Source organism: Pelobates fuscus, chromosome 7 (assembly GCF_036172605.1).
Source record: "Pelobates fuscus isolate aPelFus1 chromosome 7, aPelFus1.pri, whole genome shotgun sequence".
NCBI lineage: Eukaryota > Metazoa > Chordata > Amphibia > Anura > Pelobatidae > Pelobates > Pelobates fuscus.
This window is the reverse complement of record NC_086323.1, coordinates 46,669,772-46,692,517: the sequence shown is the minus strand read 5'-3', so window position 1 is coordinate 46,692,517 and position 22,746 is coordinate 46,669,772. Positions and strand designations below refer to the sequence as shown.

At 42.6% G+C, this 22,746-nt stretch overlaps 1 protein-coding gene across 1 annotated transcript in view; it reads right to left on the bottom strand.

The window, feature by feature from the left end:
- The window catches only part of PATJ (PATJ crumbs cell polarity complex component), a 231,961-nt gene that overhangs the window by 112,308 nt on the left and 96,907 nt on the right, over positions 1 to 22,746 (bottom strand). Inside the window, exons 23-27 of the mRNA XM_063428064.1 lie at positions 22,307 to 22,448; positions 16,755 to 16,835; positions 14,474 to 14,651; positions 13,384 to 13,494; positions 6,539 to 6,604 (exon numbers count right to left, since the gene is read on the bottom strand). Coding sequence (XP_063284134.1) covers positions 6,539 to 6,604; positions 13,384 to 13,494; positions 14,474 to 14,651; positions 16,755 to 16,835; positions 22,307 to 22,448 — 578 coding nt within the window. The remainder of the gene's footprint in view (positions 1 to 6,538; positions 6,605 to 13,383; positions 13,495 to 14,473; positions 14,652 to 16,754; positions 16,836 to 22,306; positions 22,449 to 22,746) is intronic.

Below are 22,746 nucleotides of genomic sequence, written 5' to 3'. Positions count from 1 at the left end.
ATCCGCACCAGTGACTACCCCTAAATTTTATGTTGGTGGAACCCAGACAGCAAATGGGCACAGAATGCCCAAAAATGGACAGGAGGATTTACACACATACTCAGAGAGTAGGGTACTGCTATCACAAAGATCCAAGCCTGCAAAGCAGATAGATTTTACCCACGTGACTAGGCCCCCATACAATAAAACATTCATTTTCATCTCTCATTAAACTGTCTGACTGAGAATGATATGAAATGTAGTAATTCATATCTAGTGCATCATATGAAGTGTAGTTCACAAACATCTGGAGTGTTGAGTCAGATTTACTAAAAGCTATGATGGCAAATCTTAAAGGGTAGGGGGCGGAGCCTGACCGGGGAGCCGACTAGACGCAAAATCTATGAGCTCCCGAGCCCGGTCCTGATTTACAGCGGAAAACGGGGGGAAAATCCCAGACCCTGAACCCCAACTTACCTTACTCGACGACGCCAAAGACGGGGAGCAGAATGATACCCCACACACCCGGAAAGAACGCTGGATCGGTAGATCGGAGGCTTGGGGCCTACACGACGAGGTGCAGGGGAGAGGCGGCCGCTCTCCCTACTCATCAAAGCGTGCGGCACCTGAAGTATCGGGCCTCTCCTCCCCCCCCAGGACCGGTGGGGGTTAACCCGGTCCAAACACCCGCAATCTATGGACCCACACAGAAAACTGGCGACCTGGAAACCCACTTGCAGGAGGCTCTAGACGGGGACGAAGCCAAGATGGCCGTCCATCGTAGGCCCACGAGGCGGAGCACACGTGCCCGACAAGCAACGGACCCTTTACTGGCACTCGATCGGCTCTGCGCGAGCCTCCGGGCAATGCTGCACGATCGCGGATTGGCTCACAGATTGGCTGCCAAGCTGGTGGCCACATGGCTCCGTCCGAAAACCCGACGCCTCCACTACAGGTACCCTCCGCAGGCACCCAGAAAGGCCGCCACGATCCGCAGTGACAAGCGACCCCACAGACCTGAACAGACGTCTGGCTGTCTGGGCAAACGCACGGACCCACATATACACGAGAGAAGCCACGCCAAATACGGCCCCCACACTAGTCACTCACCTGATCCGGGAACCAGGAACCCATACCATCCCCTTAACGGGAAAATGCAGGACAGTCCCGAGACCTCAGCAGCATATCAGGGACCGACAGCGACGCCACCAGCGACGAAATCCACCTACAGACACCCGGGGAGTGGGCACCGAAAGGGCAGGGGCACCTCAGCGCCAGCACGGACACCACCACCCCACCACACGAGCAGGCCACTCCCGAAGAGGATAAAGACAGATGCAGCTACAGACCAAGCTTCAAGGTTTGGGGCCTTGCTGGGGACTATGGGACCCTCACTCATTCTCTGCCGAGATGGTGTGGGTTAAACTGGACTCGAACTGCATAGCGTTGCAGGCGGCAGGACAACTCAGCTTGCATAACCGAGCATTTTCTTGTCGTTTTGAGAGACCCCTGCAGTCTCTAATCTCAGTTAACCCTATGCAGCTCCTGCTAAATAAATCCGTTACAGCCTAGTTATCATTAGTTCAGTCACATGCCGAGGAAGTTTTATGTACTCTAATATGCTCATTTACTATAGCAATGACTTAACGGCATGTTATATTTAACAGTCACTTAGTTAGCAAACTACTGTACCTTCAGCCTAAATTTTTATTTTGTAACTCAAGCCTCAGTCCACAACATGGGTGTAAAGCTTGTCATTCCTACATATTGTTATTAAGTTTACCACAAGTTCTGCAAATCACATTATAAGCATTAATGTACCTTTTTTGAGTAGTGATGCGTCAGGCACTGTAAGTTCTCTACTTTTCTGTCTATATTGATTTACATTGTTAGCCTCCTGTCTACTCATGTGAAACCAACTGTTTGACCTTTAATATTTTAACATGTTCCCAACCGGATCTTCTGATCCATAGCCTGCATTCTATTTAACTGATCGATACTTATAACATTTAACCAAATGTTCCACCGCTGTTACTTTAACCTGGGAGCTTCTTATCTACACATGTAAAACCAACTGTAGGTCCTCTAATATGTTAGCATGTCACCTACCGGATCTTATGATCCTTAGCCTGTATTCCCTAACTAAGGTTTTAACGACAAACATTTAAAAAACATTGAGGCACCGCAATTCAGGAAATGTCATTTAATCTTGCTGTACTGACCCTATACTGTAATTCATTTGAACGTTTCCCCCAATTTCTCTTATGTATCCCATCTTATTTGCCTCTAATAAAAGAAAGATTGACAAAAAAAAATCTTAAAGGGTAAATCATTCCAAGCACCATGACCGACTTTTTTTGTTTGTTTTTTAAGTGGTCATGTTACTTGGAATCTGTATGTGCAACATTTCGCTATGAAATGCTGCACATACAGAGTTTAACCCATTTGCTGCCAGATGTGTTACTCCACCGCCGGCAGCTTCATTGAGGTGCCGTTGGCCAGTCTAAGAGTTCCGGGTTGGCTAATGTCAATTCTGGGCATATCTTTATGCACAGAAGGTCATTCAGTAATTTTGTTAGCTGGTGATCTCAGCCAGTGAATGCCTGACAAGATTGGCAGTGAGTTTTTAACCCCTTAAGGACCAAACTTCTGGAATAAAAGGGAATCATGACATGTCACACATGTCATGTGTCCTTAAGGGGTTAAACTCTGAAGAAACTGGATTCATATCATCCAGCCGCACAGGAGGCTCAGCAAATCGGTAAGTAAGAAGGTAACCAGTTGATTTGCCTCATTAACAGAGAACAGGACCAGGGACCCCTCCTCACATCATAACCACTAAAACAAGCTGTAGTGATTATGATATGCCTGGAGTAACCCTTTAAGGTATGACTCTCTAGAAACAAGTTACATCTTCCAAACTTGCTATTGTACCAGAAACCCTGTCTATTTCCTAACCTTCATCATGATCTATTGGTACCTACATTCTGTTTGACACTAGCAAGGTAAAATGCAATCACAGCCAATAACTCCATTTCTCAAAGCTAGGATTATTTGCTAAATTAAATTGTTCTGCAGACATATTACTGTGCGTGGGTCAGTCACACAATGCAGAAAACTGGAGCGCAAATGGAAAAATTAAATAAAGGTTGTGAGTCGTGAATGTCTCTAAATAAACAAAAGCATTAACGACTGAGTGTCATGCAATCAAGCAGCCTGATTAGAGATCATAATTGCTAGTTGCGGACTACCTTTCCTGAATATCAATGTTACACTTTGGGAAAGGACTTAATTGAATAAGATGGTATTTACTTAAAAACTAAACACCATCTGGAGACGCTTTGGTAAATGCTTAGTTGCAAAAAAAATATGAATGTTTTGGTTGTGTAATTAAACTGCGATAACTGTCTTAATGATTAAGACCATTAGTAAAATTGCTAGAATCTAACAGTAAACATTCTGTATAAGAGTCATAAATTGCCCTCGTCTGCAGCAGTGACCGATTCACATAAAACCTGCACGATTCATGCTCACATCAGATTCTAAACTAAGCAAAAAAGTCTAACAACCTAATAGCACTAAACATTCCGTGGGGTGCACATATTTAATGGGTGTGAACGCACACCAGGTCAACCTTCTGTATAATGGTTGATGTTGTTTGAATAAATTATTTCACTGAGACTAGTGTGAGAATAGTGTGAAGTGTGAAGTTGTTTAAAGGGTTACTCTAACTCATTTCTACAATTGGCCACTTTGGCCTTGCAATACTAGGCAATTAGGACCCCCACATGAAATGTAAAAAACAAACAAACAAACAAAAAAAAACGTTTTTGCTAACCAGTACTGATCACCCTCCTTCATCTGACGTCACGGGGACGTCTAAAGAAGCCTGTGATTGGACGGTTTAGCTGTCTCAGTGCGCAATCTGAGCTAGCAAGGAGGGAAGGTGGAATTTGTGATAATAAAAACTCATTTAAAAAAAAAAAAAGAAAAACGGTGGGATCGAGCACCCACAGGATGAGAGGGAGGAGAAAGCTTTATAAGAGTGTGCACTGACGAGAGATGACAAATAAGCACAGAATTGATATTAGGCAGTCGAGAACATAGTTCTTGGCTGCCTAAGATGTGTGTGTCTAGGGCAGGCATAGGCAACCTTCAGCACTCCAGATGTTTTGGACTACACCTCCCATGATGCTTTACCAGCATTATGGGTGTAAGAGCATTATGGGGGATGTAGTCCACAACATCTGAAGTGACGTAGGTTGCCTATCCCTGGTCTAGGGTGAATATAGCCCCCGGCACACAATTAAAAATAATTCTAAAATTGCAGGGTTTCAAGCAGAAATGCTCCACATTCAGGCTCCTACCACCATGACCACTTTTTGAAAATTTATTTTGTATTCTTTATTTTTGAATTGCCGAGTTACATAGATTGAATGGCAATGACATTTGGCATGATAGTACAGTAGAAACAAACAAGTTTAACACTTTTGCAGGAAATGTCATGAGTGGCAGTAAATTTGTCTTTTCAGAGTAAGACTAAAGTTATAAACAGTCTAGTTAGGGTAGTATGATAGGCAATGTAGGGTATGCAAGACTATGGGTAGGTAGGAAAAACCACAGTGCCTCCGCTCAGTTACACATAAGAATGTACTAGGTGGCTGGAGCATGCAACCGTGGACAATCAAATGATACTTATCAAAGTGGCTAGAGAACCGCTCCTCAATACTAACAAACTAATTATAGATACAGATAAGGATAAAAACAATGCTACAAAGCATACATGCTCTGTCGGTGGTTAGATGTAAGGATTCGTGGCTCGATGGAGTGAGCACTGACTAGCTATATGCCTTGATTTGCATGCTAAACTAGGCTCCATGAGGTTGAGCTGGTTTGGCTTCGGTGGGCAAGTGAGCCTCTAGCAGTATATTGTGGGAACCTATGTTGGAGGCTCTCTGTGCTCATACACCTGGGAGAAGACTGTCTACCTGCGCGATTTAACAGTGGAGCAGTGGAGGTAACCCGCGAGGTGTTAGTCACGCAGAATTCGAGTAGTGGAACACACACTGTAGGGAATGCTCTAAGGTTGCTAGGATAATCTGTATCCCAGGACCTATTTCTGGTGCTAGGTGGGAAATCCATAGGGGCCCCGGTGGGTAAGAGAGTCTTGTGGTAGGCCCAGAGTCTGCAGTAAGGCTGCTGCTTTTTGGATGTCTTGGATCTGGTGCGATTACGTGCCCCCTGTTGTACGATGAGCCTTGGGAGAGCCGCCAGCGATAGACAATGTTGTGTCATTGAAGCAGGGAGGAGAGTGTTCGGAGTGACCTGCGCCATGCTAGGGTTCCATTGGACAGGTCGGCGAAGAATGTCAGCACCATGTTCTCTTAGTGAAGAGGAGTTTTGCCCTGTATGGCTGTGAGAACCACTGTTTTTTCTTTCCCATTGTGGAAGGGGAGTATAATGTCCCTTGAGGCAGTGTCCGGCGCTCTGGTAGGTTTGGGGACCCTAAAGAGCTCTTCAAGATTAATAGTTTTGGCCTGCCTGGGCGACAATATGGCTGTTAACAGGCGTCTCACGACGTGCGGCAGCTCAGCTTCTGGCACTTCAGATTATTTCTCTGCCTGGAGTCCTCCTGGGCTGCGAAGCAGAGTTCATGCACCCGGTTCTGCTGTTGTAGATCATGCACAGCCTTTTGGAGCGTGGCAACGGTCTGGGTGGTAGCTTGGGAGGATCCCTCCAGCATGTTAATGCGGCCTGTTAGGCCTTGTAGGTTGCATGTCTGCCAGTAATGTTTTCAAGACCGTTGTGGTTACCAGCTCTGAGTCTGTTCCTACTTTAGTGGGTCTTGCCTTCAGCGCTGGGGCTGGAGCAGGCAGGAATTATTTTTCAGAGTCCCCAGAGAACTCATCAGAGAAATCCGAGCAGCTGCCATGGAGAGCCGCCATATTGGACCCGCTAGTGCCGTGTGCTTGCCTCCACATGTCGGCTATTGTCAGCCCCGGGGTAGGCTTGTCCGATGCCGCTTTCTTCGTCCTGCGTCCCATGTGGCTTAGGGAATCCCCACTGACTTTTGGGGGTATGAGGGTGCAATTTAATAGTTGATTTCACCGTTTTAGACACGGAGCATCAGGCTCAGGTGACCGCTCGCTTTGGTGGTCAAGCTCCGCCTTCCACCATGACAACTTTAACACTGCAGGTCTCCCTAGCTCTGTAGAATGTGAGTGAGAGTGTCTACATTTATATTCTAGCTTGTACATACAAGTGTCTGTTCCATCATACACAATTGTGGAACAACTGTGTCTTTATTTTCAATTTGAATACTAATGGATTTGATTTAAAACTATGAATAAACAACAGTTAACTGATAAAGGGACCTTGAGAAATAATGTCTGTATTCTAAAAGTAAACTTATAAATAGGAACTGCAACCCTAATAAATGGTTCTATGTACTCTGTGTGCTGTGCATTTATAATATAAAAGGATATACAAAACAATGAATTGCAATACAGACTGGGAAAAAATGTCAATAATGAAGATATGAATGTAGCACATTACTTACTGTTTGTGCTGGGCTTGTGCTTACATTGTCTTGCTTGGATGCCTTAGAGTTTCCCAGGGAGACCAACTGAATGGAAAAAAATTAAAGTCTTACACATAAATGTTATTCTTGTTATATGCAGAACATGTAGAAGGATATTGTATATTCAATTCCAAAAATGTCCCATAAAAATGTGATTTGTAAAATACTTTTTTCCCACTCAAAACATCTTTAATTTGGTCAGGAGTTTAACTGTTATAACATTTTCACTTTTCATTTGATTTTTGAATGTAACAGGGTTTTTTTATGGATATATTTTTTTACATATTTTATTGCAATTTGCATTTGTTATTGTAGCATTAAAAGAGGCTTTACATGCATCAAAAGTGGAAAAACTTTAGCAATACATACTACATTTTGAAAACAGTTTCTCTTGAATATATAAAATTCTGAAAGAATTCTAACCTCAGTCACAACAAATCACATACCGTGTATTTCTAATAACACAATCTTGACATAGCGAGGTCACGGTATCTCTCAATGCCTATTCTCGATGTGCCTAGAGTAGATTGATGCGGTGACCGCTTAGCAATATTGTATTCTGCTAACTGAAGAAGACATATTGGCGAAACACATTTTGGCAGCTACCCAAGAGTTGGACCTTATATTATTTACTTCATGGCTTTTTTCTGTTTTGTTATTTTTTTAAATTCTTTATTTTTCTTGTGCATAGATTGACAACAAGCGTGTGGAGCCACAACAGCATCTACAAGCAATTCCATAACATTGTACAGTGTGGCATTTTAGACGGCACATTTTTTATATTATATGAAGATAGCAAGCTCTTAAACAACGTTTTTGTGATAAAACATGCATAAAACAGATCTAGTTATGAGATGCATATAATTGATTAACTGCACGTTTTTAACGATAGTTATCGCTTAGCAAGCATAAAGTATAATCGGCTATAAGTCGTGAGCGCGTGCGAATTTTTGTGCACAGAAACCAGTACAGGGTTAAAACGTGTATTAGTGTCTATGCTAGGCAAGATTTGGATTTATAGCGTTAGTTAGGTGCCTTGCAATGAGATGATTGGGCAGCACAGCCTGCACATTCACTGGTTCTACAAAACTACAGAGGGTTTATCTACTGAATAGTGAGTTGAGTTAAAACAACTAAATTGCAAAATTAGGGCACAACAGTGGAAGTGCAAAGATCTCTAAACATGGTTTCCTAGCAAGTTGGTGCTTAAATTGAATGCTAAGACTGCACATGCTAGTTATACAAGGGTACTATACATCTCTTAAGGAAAAGAGGCCATCAGACATTTTAGTATCTGGGTGCTGGGGGTAAGTGGGATCAGATGGAAATGGAGACATATGAGTTTAGGCATAAGAATCACATGCAGTAGCTAGAGAGCAGTGCTGTTTGTAAGAGGGGACGACAGGCTAATGTTCTGGCATGTCTAGTGACCCCCAGTGCCTGTCAAACTCAGCCTATGCCCATAGCTGTCGGCACAGTCCAGACCCATTTGCAGGGTAGCGTGTTTCTTCCTGTATGCCTCTTCGGCTCACCGCGTCAGTGTGGACCGTCTCCCAGTATCTGCATGCTGTCCTCTCTGTTTGTGTGCATAGGTGTGCGGGCCCGTTTGATGGGTATGGACAGCAGCTTGGTTTACAGTCCAGGCGGGCCCCTGGCCCAGCGGAGCAGCGGGAGGCTGGTGTAGCTGAGTGCTTTGGTGGAGTACTCGGAGAGGTGAGTGTCCATTTCGCCTCCGACCCATTGCAGGGGGTCGCTTCCATGACTGCCTGTGCCTTGTGTGGTTTTCACCCCACCGGTAGGTCAGGTAGCCGCAAGCGGGAACTTAGCTTAGTTCCCCTTTCTCCCGCGCCATGTGGGGCAGTTGTGTCGGTGGCCATCTTAAAGGGTGATCCGGTTCGCTCCGGTGTTGCAGCTCCGGATCAGCCAGGTAGCCGTCTCCCCTGTGGGGACCGGGATATCCCCCCCGGTCCAAAGGGGGGGTGAACGGAGCCGTGCAAGGCTCAGGTCAGACGCTTGGTAGTAGTGGCCGGGACGGAGAGCGAGGCAGCGGCCGTCCGCCCCACTCCCCTCCCGGGTAGGCCTCAGTCCCAATTCCCCGAGCATCTCACCAGGACCCAGAATCACCCGGTATCAGGAGCTCCAGCTGCACTGGGACACTTCAGGGTCTTGTTCCACGGGTGTTACCAGCTTTAGAAGGCCGGTTTCTAGCCAGAAATAGCCATTTCCCTCGGGAGCCGTGGTGACTTGCAGCCTGCTAGCATGGCCGCCCGGCCCCGCCCCCCTGTTTTGTTATTTTGTTTTATGTTATAATAAATTGATTTAAATATACCAGAATAAGCATTTGATCTCCAGTTTCCCATCTGATGCTTTTGGGGTGACTGTGTTTCACCCCACAATATTAAAATAAGTTCTTACACCATAGAGACTAGGAGTGGAAAGGCTCTATTTAGAGAGACTACTATCTAAAGTTGATGTATGTGAGACCTTTTATTGTGGCCAGCCTAAGGCACACCTAGCAAACAGCATCTTGATATGCCACACCTGTGAGGTGGATGGATTCTCGGCAAAGTGCTCACTAACACAGATTTAGACAGATTTGTCAATAATATTTGAAGGAAATTGGCCTTTTGTGTACATAGAAAAAGTCTTAGATCTTTGAGTTCAGCTCATGAAAAATGGGGGCAAAAACAAAAGTGTTGCATTTATAATTCTGTTTAGAATATGTATGTGTGTGTGTGTGTATATATATATATATATATTTTTTTTTTTAATTCTTTATTTTTGTTGTGCATGGTATAACAATAGGCTTGGTCAGCCACAATAGCATTTCCAAGCAGTAATGCAATAAACAGTTGAAACATAACGTGGCATATGAGTATACAGCACATTTTTAGTTTTGTAAGAGAACATAATAGGGTCCAATGCTACAACAGTGTACATAGAATTAGACAGGTTAAACAGTGGCATGAGTAGGTGCTCATCTTTTTTTTTTTTTTTTTTTTTTTTTTAAAACAGGCTTAGTATAACTGATGAGTTTCAAGCAAGTATTCTAGCATAATTGTGTAATAGTATTGTATTACAAGATAGCGTCTTATGTGAAACAGGCTGGGTGTGTGGGGGTACCCGGGGTTTTTAGCTGGTTGACAAGTAACCACATACGCTTATTCGCTTTAAGAGTTCAGTTAGTTATAACAACCATGCAATGAGACAGCCAGGCTATACAGTTTATGTTAACAGTTGGTACCTGTTAACTGATAATATGTTTTATATTATAGGCTAAAGCGTGAAGTAATTACTGAGAGAGCACACTTACGGGGTATGCTAGAGGCAGCGGGTTTCATGCTGTGCTGACAGCAAAAACAGGCGCAGGAATTTCAATATAGTTAAACAAATGTGTAGTATTAGAGAAACAGCGCAATTTCTTAAAGGTAGTCTTAAACAAGAAAACGTGCATTTTAGGATACGGTAACCTCAATTTAAGAATTGCATAGCATGCCTATTCTGGTACCTATGCTTACACTGAGCGTTAGGATAAGGTTTATACTAAACAGGCTATTCGAAGAGCCGACTGCAGTATAGCATACTATGGTTGTACATGGAGTTGAAGATCAACGCTTATCGTATATACTAGTTTAACAGGTTTATATGGGCTGGTTGAGTAAGGTCAGCACTTATAGTGCCTGCTAGTCAAATTAAAGGGGAATTTTTTGTTCCTGAGTAGGTATAGACGTACAGGTTTAGGCAGGGAAATGCCCTATGGCGATATTGCCCTTTTATGCAAAATGGTTGATTGACACATAGATTAGGCATTGAAATCAGGGAGAAAATATTTTTTACTGGCAAAAATAATGGATATGAGCAACTTGGAGGTCTGTACCTACAAAGTCTTACAGTGATGCACTGTGTATATACTGGGAAGAGAGAAGGGTAGCAAAAGGGGAAAATTGCTCCCTAATTACTGATATATTGGTACTCCTGCAAAGTAATCACTTGACAACTGTCTTTATTAGATTCTTATTAGTAGCAAGATATGACCAACTAATTGTCTCCCATAATGGGCAAACAGAAAGATTCCCATAAATACACATTGAAATACACTTTAGCAATAAAAAGTCAGAGAAGGGGAAATATTTTGGCTACAGTATTATGGCTACAATGTTGTAGTCAGTAGCGAAATTTAAATAACCCCTTTGGTATGAGTTATATTCACATGGAGGTATGCATTAGAGGACTGCAAAAAAGCTCCTCTATAACTTTGTAAAAAAGAAAAGCTATACACTAGTCCCTAGTATCCTCCAAACACCTTTGAGGGTGTTCTAATCTATAACTCAATCTACAGATCGATACTGCCTAGTGTGCCATCGCATTCACTGTGAGAACGGCACTGTGCTAAGTGAAAAAAATAATGATGATTAACCTAAGGGTCTAAATACCCATAGTGAACAAGTGTCCCTAAAGTGAACAAACAAGTGAAAAAAGAAAAGTGACGAGCTGGCGCCCGACGCGCGTTTTGGTGTGTAACAACACCTTCGTCAGGGGCTTCCCCAGCGCGCGTTTCGGTGTGTAACATCACCTTCGTCAGGGGCTTCCCCAGCCCCTGACGAAGGTGTTGTTACACACCGAAACGCGCGTCGGGCACCAGCTCGTCACTTTTTTTTTTTTTCACTTGTTTGTTCACTTTAGGGACACTTGTTCACTATGGGTATTTAGACCCTTAGGTTAATCATCATTATTTTTTTTCACTTAGCACAGTGCCGTTCTCACAGTGAATGCGATGGCACACTAGGCAGTATCGATCTGTAGATTGAGTTATAGATAAGAACACCCTCGAAGGTGTTTGGAGGATACTAGGGACTAGTGTATAGCTTTTCTTTTTTACAAAGTTATAGAGGAGCTTTTTTGCAGTCCTCTAATGCATACCTCCATGTGAATATAACTCATACCAAAGGGGTTATTTAAATTTCGCTACTGACTACAACATTGTAGCCATAATACTGTAGCCAAAATATTTCCCCTTCTCTGACTTTTTATTGCTAAAGTGTATTTCAATGTGTATTTATGGGAATCTTTCTGTTTGCCCATTATGGGAGACAATTAGTTGGTCATATCTTGCTACTAATAAGAATCTAATAGAGACAGTTGTCAAGTGATTACTTTGCAGGAGTACCAATATATCAGTAATTAGGGAGCAATTTTCCCCTTTTGCTACCCTTCTCTCTTCCCAGTATATACACAGTGCAAGACTTTGTAGGTGCAGACCTCCAAGTTGCTCATATCCATTATTTTTGCCAGTAAAAAATATTTTCTACGTATATTTACCCGGGTACAAGCCCTTTGGTGGCACCACCTCCTGACCACAATCTATGTCCATTATTCTCAGAACACTTCCTTTTTTCATCTAGGTAGTGGCCTGGGATTACTGGGCAATCTATCCATTTCTAATTGAAATCAGGGAATTGCAAAGTAATAGGGATAAACCAAACAATAAATGTCGGATGAATGTAGTGTACTCAGCTGCAGTACAGGGAGTTCCCACAGCCACAGATCTTCAGAACCACTGGGAGTTGGCTTCAGCATATTTTGCAGGTCCATAACCGATGGGGACAAAAGTAAAAAAACGTAAGCATAGTCTGCTTGGGTGATGAGGCCTCTGAATTTGGGTACTTAGGTTTTGTGGGAGCTCAGAACAGTCCAGGCTACTGATAAAAGTACCCTTGTGAGGCAGTGTGGCAGGCGTTTCAGCCTATACCCAGCGCTGGGATGTCCTGGAGGTTGGCGTTGGAAGCCCTCTCAGGGGTGTCTCTGCAGTGGGATTCGGCTTCTTCGGTAGGCTGTGGGGTGTTAGTCTCTTCTTGGCGTGCTGAAGCTCGGGGGCTGGTGAGTTCTGCATCCCTGCTAGATTGGTAAGAGGTCAGGCTGGTTTGCGTCCACTGCTTCTCTTGCCGGCGCCTTGGGGCTATTGGCGTGCTCCTGTTGGCATGCTCGGGCGGAATGCTGGGTCTGAGGGCCTGCCCGGCTGTCTCACTCCTCTGTGGGTGGAGGCGGGTGTGTGCACCCAATTTGTGTGTCCGCTTTGCCGGCATTCGATGTCTGCGCGGCCAAATGGCCGCCTGGAAAGCCAGGGACGGGTGCTCGTAGTGGCGTCGGCGGGTGGTTGGCCTAATCCACGAGGCCACTAGTTGTGCTGCCCGCCGGTAGGTCACCCCCTGTCCAACAGCGTTGTGCAGAAGTTCAGGCACAGCCGTTCTAGGGCCTCCAGAGGGTGGCATGGGGCACGGTCGACCACTGTCTTTTCCCTAGGTCCTTGCTGGACAGCCATTTTGGTTGGGCCTCAGGTGCCTCGTGTGTTAGCGAGATGTGTGGTCGGGGCAGCTTGCTTACTGTTTCGGTGTGCTTGGATCAGGTAGGTATTGATGTTGATTGTATCAGTCGCTTGGTTGGGCCGGTATATCCCTCACCGGCCAGGGGGGGTGAAGGGGGTCATGAGGGTTGCTGCTTTTTCCGCTGAGCCGCTGGCGCGGAGGTCGGCCGCCTCTCCCGCACCTGCACACGTTGGTAGGCCGCAACCCTATAACTACTTCAGGTTGCCTCTCCGAGTCCGGCGATCTGGCTAATTGAGCCTCGGGAATCACATCACTACACTGCTGCGTCGTTTTGGTAGGTTCAGTGTGGTAGTTTTAGGGCTATGTCGCTTGTTTGCCGGTTCCCGCACGGAGCTCTGGTTTAGTGCAACCAGTCTGCTCGGCAGTCAGGCCCCGCCCTATATTTTTTTTTGTGTGTGATTATTATATGCAGGGAAATTAAACCATAGAAGAATCACTTACCCTAGGAGTACTCAGTAGGCTCTGAATGACAAAAACCACTGGATTCCCTGATTTTTTTATTGCTTCAACTGCTTCGTCATGTGTTGCACTCCTTAAATCAACACCAGAGACCTGGGGAAAACAGTACTTTAAGTCAGTCACATCATAGGAAGGAACCTTAATTCAAGTTCCCAAATGTAACAATTATAACTAAATTGTTAGGCAGAGTTTGTTTTTAGTGACAAAGCATTCAATGGTGCAATATAAAACTATTCTAAATGTTGGAACTCAGGAAAAAAAAAAAAAAAAAGACGGAGAATCCACAATAAGGTTCTATATTCTATCAGGTTTAAACCCTTCCTAATACTTTCTAATCTCTTCAAAGTGAATTACAAATATGTATATATCAACAATATATTGCGGAGCACTGTACAATAAGTAAAACAAGACAAAATTATTTACAACAATTCTCAATAAAGTGGTCCGAGTGCCAGGCCCCTGTAATTTTAAGCCTGCAGCTGTATATGTTGCAGTTACGCACAACAGCGATGTTTACAGTGCAGGGTTTAAATGCCTCTAGTGGCTCTGGCGGCCACTATAGGTACATCCATTTAAATAGCAGAGAAAAACATTAGAGGGATTATGTATTTCCACCTACCATTTCTAATTAAAATAAACGTTTTAGTTACTTTTTGTCCCAGTGTCGAGTCACCCCTGGCACTCCTCATTTCTCCACAGTATCGTCATGTTCTCCTCTGGCGATAGTCCAATCCCATGGTCCTCATAGAGACACATTGGAAACTTGATGAGTGTGTGCGGCAAGGGTCATGCGAGTATCCAAGCTTCCTATGATCTTCCACATCACATGACTGAGTTTTACTCGCTCAGTTCAGCACGATCACTTCTAGCGGTGGTCAGGAAGACAGCCGCTAGAGGTGGATTTAACTTTGCAATGTAAACATTGCAGTTTAAAAAAAAAAAAAAGGGCTAAAAAGGACAGGGCCACTGCATCCAGACCACTTCACTGAGATGAGCAGGTGTAGGTGACTTTAGTGTCCCTTTAAGTTCTCACTTACACAACTTTTTTGAAATGAGAAAATGTGACACTTGCCTCTATTATTTTGTCTCCAGTTTTCAAAGCATTCGATCTGCCAGCAGGACTGTCATCCAAAACTTGCTTAATAAATATCCCTTTGAGGTCTTCCCCATTCTTCAGGCGAGTTATAACAGTTTGTCCACCAACAATACTGATCCCAAGGGAAACTTGAGGCTCTTTCCAAATTTTGACACTACAGGAAAAAAAAAAAAGGTGAGCAAATGTTAATTTCAAAAGGGACAGTCTAAGAACCATAACTATCACAGCTCACTACATTAGTTATGGTGCTATCAGTCTTTTGCAGCTCTCCTCTCTATTTTCTTCTTTTTAATCAAATCCTTTTTTTTTTTTTAATTCTTTATTTTTGTAGTGCGTAAGCGTATAACATTTGCATGAGAGGTACCCCAAAGGCAATCCTCTAGCATATTACTAACAGTTTAACATAGAGGTACAAGGTAGATCAAGCACATTTTTAATATATAAGGGTAGAAACAATATAGCTTTTCTTTGTTTAGGCATTTGCATAACATAACATAGAACCTATGAATAAAGACAGTAGATTATATCGCAAAACCTTCTGTGATCGTTAAGTTATGACGTACGGAGCTACGGCTAATAAGGTCTTAGACAGATTAATAAGATTGGTAAGTGGGGGTTGGAGACAGGAGTAAACTCCTAGGGATGCCCCAGGCCAGGGACCACTAGAGCTTGGTACAGTAATGCTATGCTATACAGGCTTCAGCAGCGCGGGTTAACTTTGAAAGAACAGGCAGCATGTCTAAGGATACAGTCACTGAGCAGCTTTGTGGTAATCTTAAGGGAACAGTCAAGTAAGTAACCCTCTCCTCTGCCTGAAACCACATAGCAGCGTTATCCTGTATATTGGCTAAAGCGTGCATGTTGACAATGAGCTGTAGATGTATGTGTTAGGTAAAATTCCGATATACATGAAATATTTTAGGCATGGAGAACTGAGCATTGTATACAATAGAAGGTGAGAACAGGCTGTGTCTACTCAATGCCGGCTATTATTAGAGCTAAATGTCCACCTCACTGCAGTTCCCTGCACAATGATAGCTAGGAAAAAGAGAAACAACAAACAGGAAATAAAAAGAAAAACCAAGGCGCCAGTGATGGCTATTTAGGACTTGTTCAGTAAGTCACCAGTCATCCGATATCCATGTTTTGAAAGAGCCAGGAGCGTGTTGGTGGGTAGTGAAGCGGGCTGTCTGCTCTGGGGGTCCTGAATCTAACTCTCTGCGTGCACGGACGCCTCCAGCTCCAAAGTCCAGTGTGCTTTTTCACTTTGTCCACCAGCATATAGTGAAGATGATCATCTGGGCCGTGGCCTTCGAGCCTTCTCAGCGCTTGTGAGCAGTGCTGCCCAGTGAGACTCTCTTGGTAGGGCGGTGTGCAGGTGAATTTTCGTGCTCCTCCGAAGTGTCGCACGGCGAAGCATCGGCTGTGCGGTAGGCGGGATTGCGGTGATGTGGTGCCGCTTTACGTCTGGGTACACGGAGTGACCGCTGGTAAGTCGGGTGGCGGGGTGGGCGCTTTCCTTTCTTGGCCCCTGTCTTATGTCATTTCGGGGAACTGCCGTTTCTGCTTCAAGTGGCAGTGTGGCGGGTGGGTGACTAGCTTTGGGTCTGCACTCTAGTCGTCTCCAAAAGTCTGCACAGACTCTATTGAACCTGGCCTCAAAGCCCTCTCTCCAGGCCTGCAGGCTCTCCTGGGGATGTGGCTCGGCGGCCATCTTGGTTGCAGCATGCAAGCTTTGTTCCGGCCAGGTACTCCCCTGCTGTAGGTCTGAGGGTTTCTCCAACTGGGACCGGGATAACCCCCACACCGGTCCCGAGGGGGGCGATGCGGGGTGTTGGCACGCTTGCTGCTCGGCTCGGTTCCCGTGTCGGGTGATCGGCGGTTTCTCCCAGCCATCAGGCCGCCTGTCATGCTAGGCCTTAGGTGTGGAGTGTGGTGGATCTCGACAGAAAGGCACTTTTTTGGTGTCCACGAGCTCCCACTCGATGCAGCAATGAGCCTCCGTTAGATTGGTCTGTAAAAACCCCGTTTATGGCGAGTTTTCGTTGCTTTTAAGCTTAGCTGTGCCAGAGCTCTCTCCAAGCACGCCTGGCCAGCTCGGCTGTCAGGCCCCGCCCCTTAATCAAATCTTTTTTGTAGCAGTTTAGAGTTGTTATGATGCTTTAATAAAAGTGTCCATTTAAAAAAACCCAGTAAAAGACATTTGTCAGAGTAAGAAACAAAAGATTGTATACAACATCACAAGTAGGTAACCTACGCTCGTGGGGGACCCCAGTGACTAAGTGTAGGTGTCTCTTCTCCCTCTCCTTCCTCTCGTTCAGGTAATTCGCTGCTCTCTCTGCAAAACACGCACATGACAAGGACATTAAACACTTTACATACATAAAGTCAATTCAATGAATTGTTACAAGTCAAAAAAGTTTCAACAATATATCCAGTTACAGAAGTTACAATGTTTTTTTTTTTGTTTTTTTGTTTTTTAAAAGGAAGTTTTTCTACCTAAATTGATGTGTTTAGTTATTCAATCAGTTTGATTACACAATGGTGCAACCAATTGACGGCCATAAAGAAAATGATAACAGTGAAACAATTTGAGAAAGTACTTCAAAGGCCATCAATTGGAAGAAGATAGCAATTTTAATGCATGATACTTTGAGTTTATTTTAAACCTGTTTAAACCTCCATGAATACACCAAGTTTATTTTTCTTTGCATTGCATGGCAAAATGTAATTCAAACAAAATAATAAATCTAACCTCTTATGCTTTGTTTAGGGGTTCTTCACTTGTCAAATTTGGAACATGTTTACAAATATCAATCATAGAACATGCACCTTAACATTTTCTTGTTGGGACCAATTCTTTAATAAATGGCCATTATAGGCACCCAGACCACTGGTTCAGTGTCCCTGTCCCTTTAACTGTGCAATCGAGAATATTGCCGTTTATATTGCAGGGTTAAGACTGCCTCTAGTGACTGTATACCAGATAGCCACTAGAAGTGCTTCCTAGCTTTTTACAGAGTTTAACTCCAAGAAACGACGCTGGACGTCCTCACACTGCGCACAAGGACGTCAAGCATCTTCAAAACCCACAATAGGAAAAGCACTGATTCAATGTCTTCCTATGGGCATGCTCATTAGGTTCCCCCTTAAAGCTGATGTCGGAGGATTCAGAAACAAGCCAGCCATGGGAGGGGGGGGGGGGGGGGACGGACACTATAGGTAAGGAATACAGGGTTGTATTTCTAAAACTATAGAGTTCCTTTAAAGAAAGCAGTCAAGACCCCAGTGAAAACAAATTTCATGTGAAAGCTAGTTTATGCTCTAGATGCCATACAGAGCATTAAACTGATTTTTCTGGCACCCAAAAATGTCAAAACAGCTTTATGGTAGACAGAATTACTACCAGTAACATTGTGACAGGCAGCAGGTGCTAGGCTGTGTATCCGATATGGGGCAATGGGAAGGCTGTGTTGCCATATACACTACTCTTCCACTCACCAGCATTAGGTATCAGAGAAGCATAGAGTGTACATCCCTCAACAAGAAAGCTCAGGAGAGACAGAGAAAATAAAATTTTGTGTAATCTATGTGTGAGTGAGTGAATAGTATTGTGGTCTCACAACAATGTTAATTCCTTTTTTTTTTTTTGCACATATAATGCTGTGGCATTTCCATTTGAGGACATAGGAGGCATCTAGGTTTTAAAAAAAAAATAAAAAAATCACGTGTCCGATCCGTTTTATTCTAAGCATGACAAATATCAGTACAATAGTCACTGGGATACAAATACTTTTAGCTTCCACACAAGCTGTCAGTCAGATTTCAGACACCACAATGCATTAATTTTATAGGTTGCAATGCGGCAATATCAAACACGGATCATTAAACCTCAATTCTGCGAAGTGCAAAGCACTTTATCGCTCACAAGGTTTCGTAAAATAGGAGAGGTTTGTAAGCACAAAATTTACTTGCGTCACTTAGCGAAACCTTCAGCTACCGTACTGATTAAAACATATTAAAATAAATAAAATTCTACCCAGAAGAGATGAGACCATAAAACTTGATTGGAAAGAAATGTTAATGGTTCTTTACGATACTCTAAAGACGCCCAATTTATCATTCCATTATAAAGTCAGAAGTACTGAGCTCATTAGATCGTCTCAGAATTATAGGTTTCTAAAATGATGCAACAAAAACAAAATAACCTTTTATGCCCAATCCTAACAAAATGTATTTTATACCAAATGTAGAAACAGTTTCTATACCTATCACCTTAAGTAAGAAAATACATTGAATCGCTAGAGCATAGCATGTAGTCAATGTTGCGTTAAGATTTCTTAAACATCTATCCAACAATTACGGGGAAAAAAAATATAAACAATGTGAAAGCAGTGACTGTGTAATAACAGGATATTACACCTGTGTGTCCAGTTCAGGAGATGAATCTGAATTGTAATTTTATGTAATCATACGGTGTGGTGTGTGAGAGGTGGAAGAAAGTATGTATGTTAAATGTAACATAGGATGGTCAAAATAATGTAAACACCAGACAAAACATATCAATGCAGGGCACCTCATATGGAGGCCAACGTTTGCTATTAGAACAACCTTACTCATTCTAGGAATATGGCCAAATACGTCTTGAAGTATACTAAAAAAGCAAATGCAAACACAAACAATTATGCCCTGCGCTCAAACTACTCTCAGGCAACTTATCATAAACCAAAACATTCCCATGAAGTTACCTGTGCATTATTATTTAAATGTCAATAGGGATTTGGGACAGTGCCCAGCTAACTTTTATGTCTTGAAGTGTGATTAGCGGGTATCACATTATTTAGATAGACAAAAAGTTCTAAATAATTTGAATGGTGAGGAAAGTGGAAATCTACTCCAAACATTTTCAAAGAGATTCAATGATGTTTAAATCTAATGATTGGAAAGGTCAGAGAGGGCAAATTACTGCGCTGGTGGTCCTGAATCTATTCAATCTTGGTTTGTAACAAGTGTGTACAGAAGCATTATCTTCCTGTATTATGGAAATATCACGTGGAAACTGCTTGCTGCAAGGGCCCACATGGTCCTGTAAAATGGCATCACATTCCTTTGCCGTCATACAAAAAAAACAAGTCAACAATGGAACCCAACTTTCCTATGATGTGGCTTCCCAAATTACTGGTATGTTTAACCTGCTTTGTGGATTGAAGACATCATTGGGAAATGATAAACCTACCCACGTGCAAGTTTAACTATGTCGTCTTAAATCAGGTTACATTTTCCATTGCTTGTGGACCAAGGTATGTAACTCTTTAAACCAGACCATGTTTCTTTATACACTGGCTTTAAAAAAAAAAAAGGCAGTTTCCTTATGGTAAATCTGCCATTAATTCCATTATTGTGAAGTCCAAACGTACAGGTTTCATAAAAAACTCAGAGTCAAAAGCACAAGTTAAATGTTTAGTTTGTTTTTGAGAGCAATTTGGTAGCAAATAACATCTATCCTTTGAAGTGTGTCTATCACTGATGGCAAGCTACATCCAATCGTCCTTTTTTTTTTTTTTTTTTTTAGTTTGACAAGGCAACTTTATTAATGTAAAGAATGATTTTGTCAGTTTTCTCTCTATTAATGACCTGTTCACTTAAAACACTACTTGTTTTACTTTTCAACAATAGACATCAACAGGTTCCATTTAAAATGTATTTTACACATTTCTGAGACTCCCGACTGATTATCTCTTCTGCAACAGTCTGCAGCCTCTGTTGCGAATACTAAAATGGTTTAATCCTTCACCTCAATTTGTAAATTGAACAAGTGCCAAGTACATTTTCAGTCCAAAAAAGGGTAATAAAATAATGTCCTATTAAAAATGTTTAACTTTTGAAACCATGTTATTTTCAAAGGCCATAGCAGGGCAGGGCTTTAAGAGTTAGGAGTAAAATATTTTTTTTGGGAGGAGGGAAGTTAAACGTCTCAAGGCACAACGGAATTTTTTATGGCTCATTTTAAAAATCAATGCTCATTATTTAATGCTTATTATTTAAAATGGAGTTCAGAAACTTGCTAATTTTCAACTCAACCTTCTAATCATAAATAGCACATGTCTTGAGTGTGAAATACACTTGGAATGGCAGTTCGCCAGTAGCTTCGATATAGAGGAAGAACAGTCAACTGAGCATTTATCATATTCTAGGGGTATAGTTGGCAACATACCCATGGACATCTATACAAGCTAATCCCATTTTGTTGTCAAACCTTTTTACAGTATTTTTGACTAAAACCAGGGCTCTCACTAGAACCTTTAACACACCCGTCTCCATCTCATAACCACGTTGAGTCACACAATACAGTAACTACACAAGCAACAGTCCACGATCTACATTTCTCCTTTGTAACTTGTTTACTTTGGTTACCTAGACTTTTCAGGTGCTTCTTATTTCTGTGTAGGGTGTGAGTGGTTTCTAGAGGAGATGCTACAGCCTTTTAAATTTCTCGATTCTTACATACACCTACTGGTTGGCGACTAGAATTCACCCTTGATAAAGGACTCCGTGCCGAAAACGTTGGGTGTCCATTCTCTCCACTGATTAGGTAAATATATTTTGTACAGCAAGCTATATTTGTTGTCTTCTTTTTTTTCCGCTAGTTTTGATTCATTATTTACTTTTTATTTTTGTACTATATACATATGAAATATACATAAGAGTTATACTTATAATATGTATTAAAAATGTAATACTGACTGCTGATTATTGTATTACTTATTTGTGGGTGTTTATTGATTTATTTGAATTAGGTTTTTCATCATGTAACAAAATAGTTTTGTTTTTTTTATAGAGAATAGGAGTGCAGGTTCATCTTTAATATAGGACAACAGTAACTATACTTCTCAACTCATCCTTGCTGTCATGTATGGACAGAGGCCACCTTAATTAACTAGACTGCCTCTGTAATAGGGGTGAGTGCTAGTAACAAAAAACATGTAATTAGATTATATAAATATTACTGTAGCAGGCCCTTTGGCTGTGTTGTTTATTCGTAGTAAGTATAAACAGAGGGGGTGTATAGTTCCTTTGTGTCATTCTTTCTGGTTGGAAAGGCATTTTATCTGGAGGGAGATATAGTGCATAAAAAGAGACAGTAAGATTAGGGTTAGTTGACGAGTATGGAAACAGCAGCCAGAGATTAAAGTTTGTTTCGATGCCTGTATCTGTACTGTTAGGGACAGGGCTATGTTAAAGGGACACTCCCGGCACCCAGACCACTTCTGCTCATTGGAGTGGTCTGGGTGCCAATTCCCACTACCCTTAACCCTGCAACTGTAAATATTGCAGTTTTTATAAACTGCAGGGTTAACTCCTTCTCTAATGGCTGTCTAGAGGGCAATTCCTGCGTCTGTGTCGGTTTGTTTTCCTGGCACTGGAGTGTCCCTTTAAATCTTCAGAGAGCACGGGATGGTTTGGTAGGTCAGACATTGTTGGTCCCAATTGACATTAAAGAGGGTCAACAAAATGTTTTCGTTTTAATCCAAAGGAAACAAAGATTTATAAGAGGATCTTGGTTCAAGGATGGATAAGCAATCACATCAATGTCTGACTTATGGACATAATGAAGAGTAGATTCACAACAATAAACCATGGTAAAGACACCATTCTAGCCACAAGTCTGTAATTGAGACTTGAACTTCTATATGTTCTATACTATAAGAAAAACATAAATGCAACCACTTTGCTATAACTAGTAGCTATTAATCTTCACCAGAGGTCAACGTAAAGTCTGTTTTATGTCAGTGGGATGAAATAACTTACTTGGACGATAGTGGCAACTGTGTTCTTGGCATCGGTTGATGGAGAGGTCCAGAGAAACCTTTCTCCTTTCCAAAATCAGCTTGTAGTGCTATGGCATCTGGATCAAAAATAACCCCAGGTTCTTTGAGATTGAAAATCTGGCCTGAAATGCAGTGAAATAATGTCAGTTATTGCAATGTGCTTCCATAAAGAACACCCCAATCACCATAACCACTACAGTGTGCTGTAGTGGTTATGGTGTCAGCAGTGGTTTGGTTACCACCAATGTAAGTAGTCAAACATTTTGCTAACAGTAGGTCTTCTAGCCTGAGGTCCCCAGGTGCTGCTCCCTGCCTTTCACAGCCAGCATTGCAGGGCTTAGCTCATAGGCAGGAGTGATCAGTTGACACTCCCAGGCAACAAGTTGGCCCTGCACTGCAGAGCTTAGCTCAGGAGAGTCG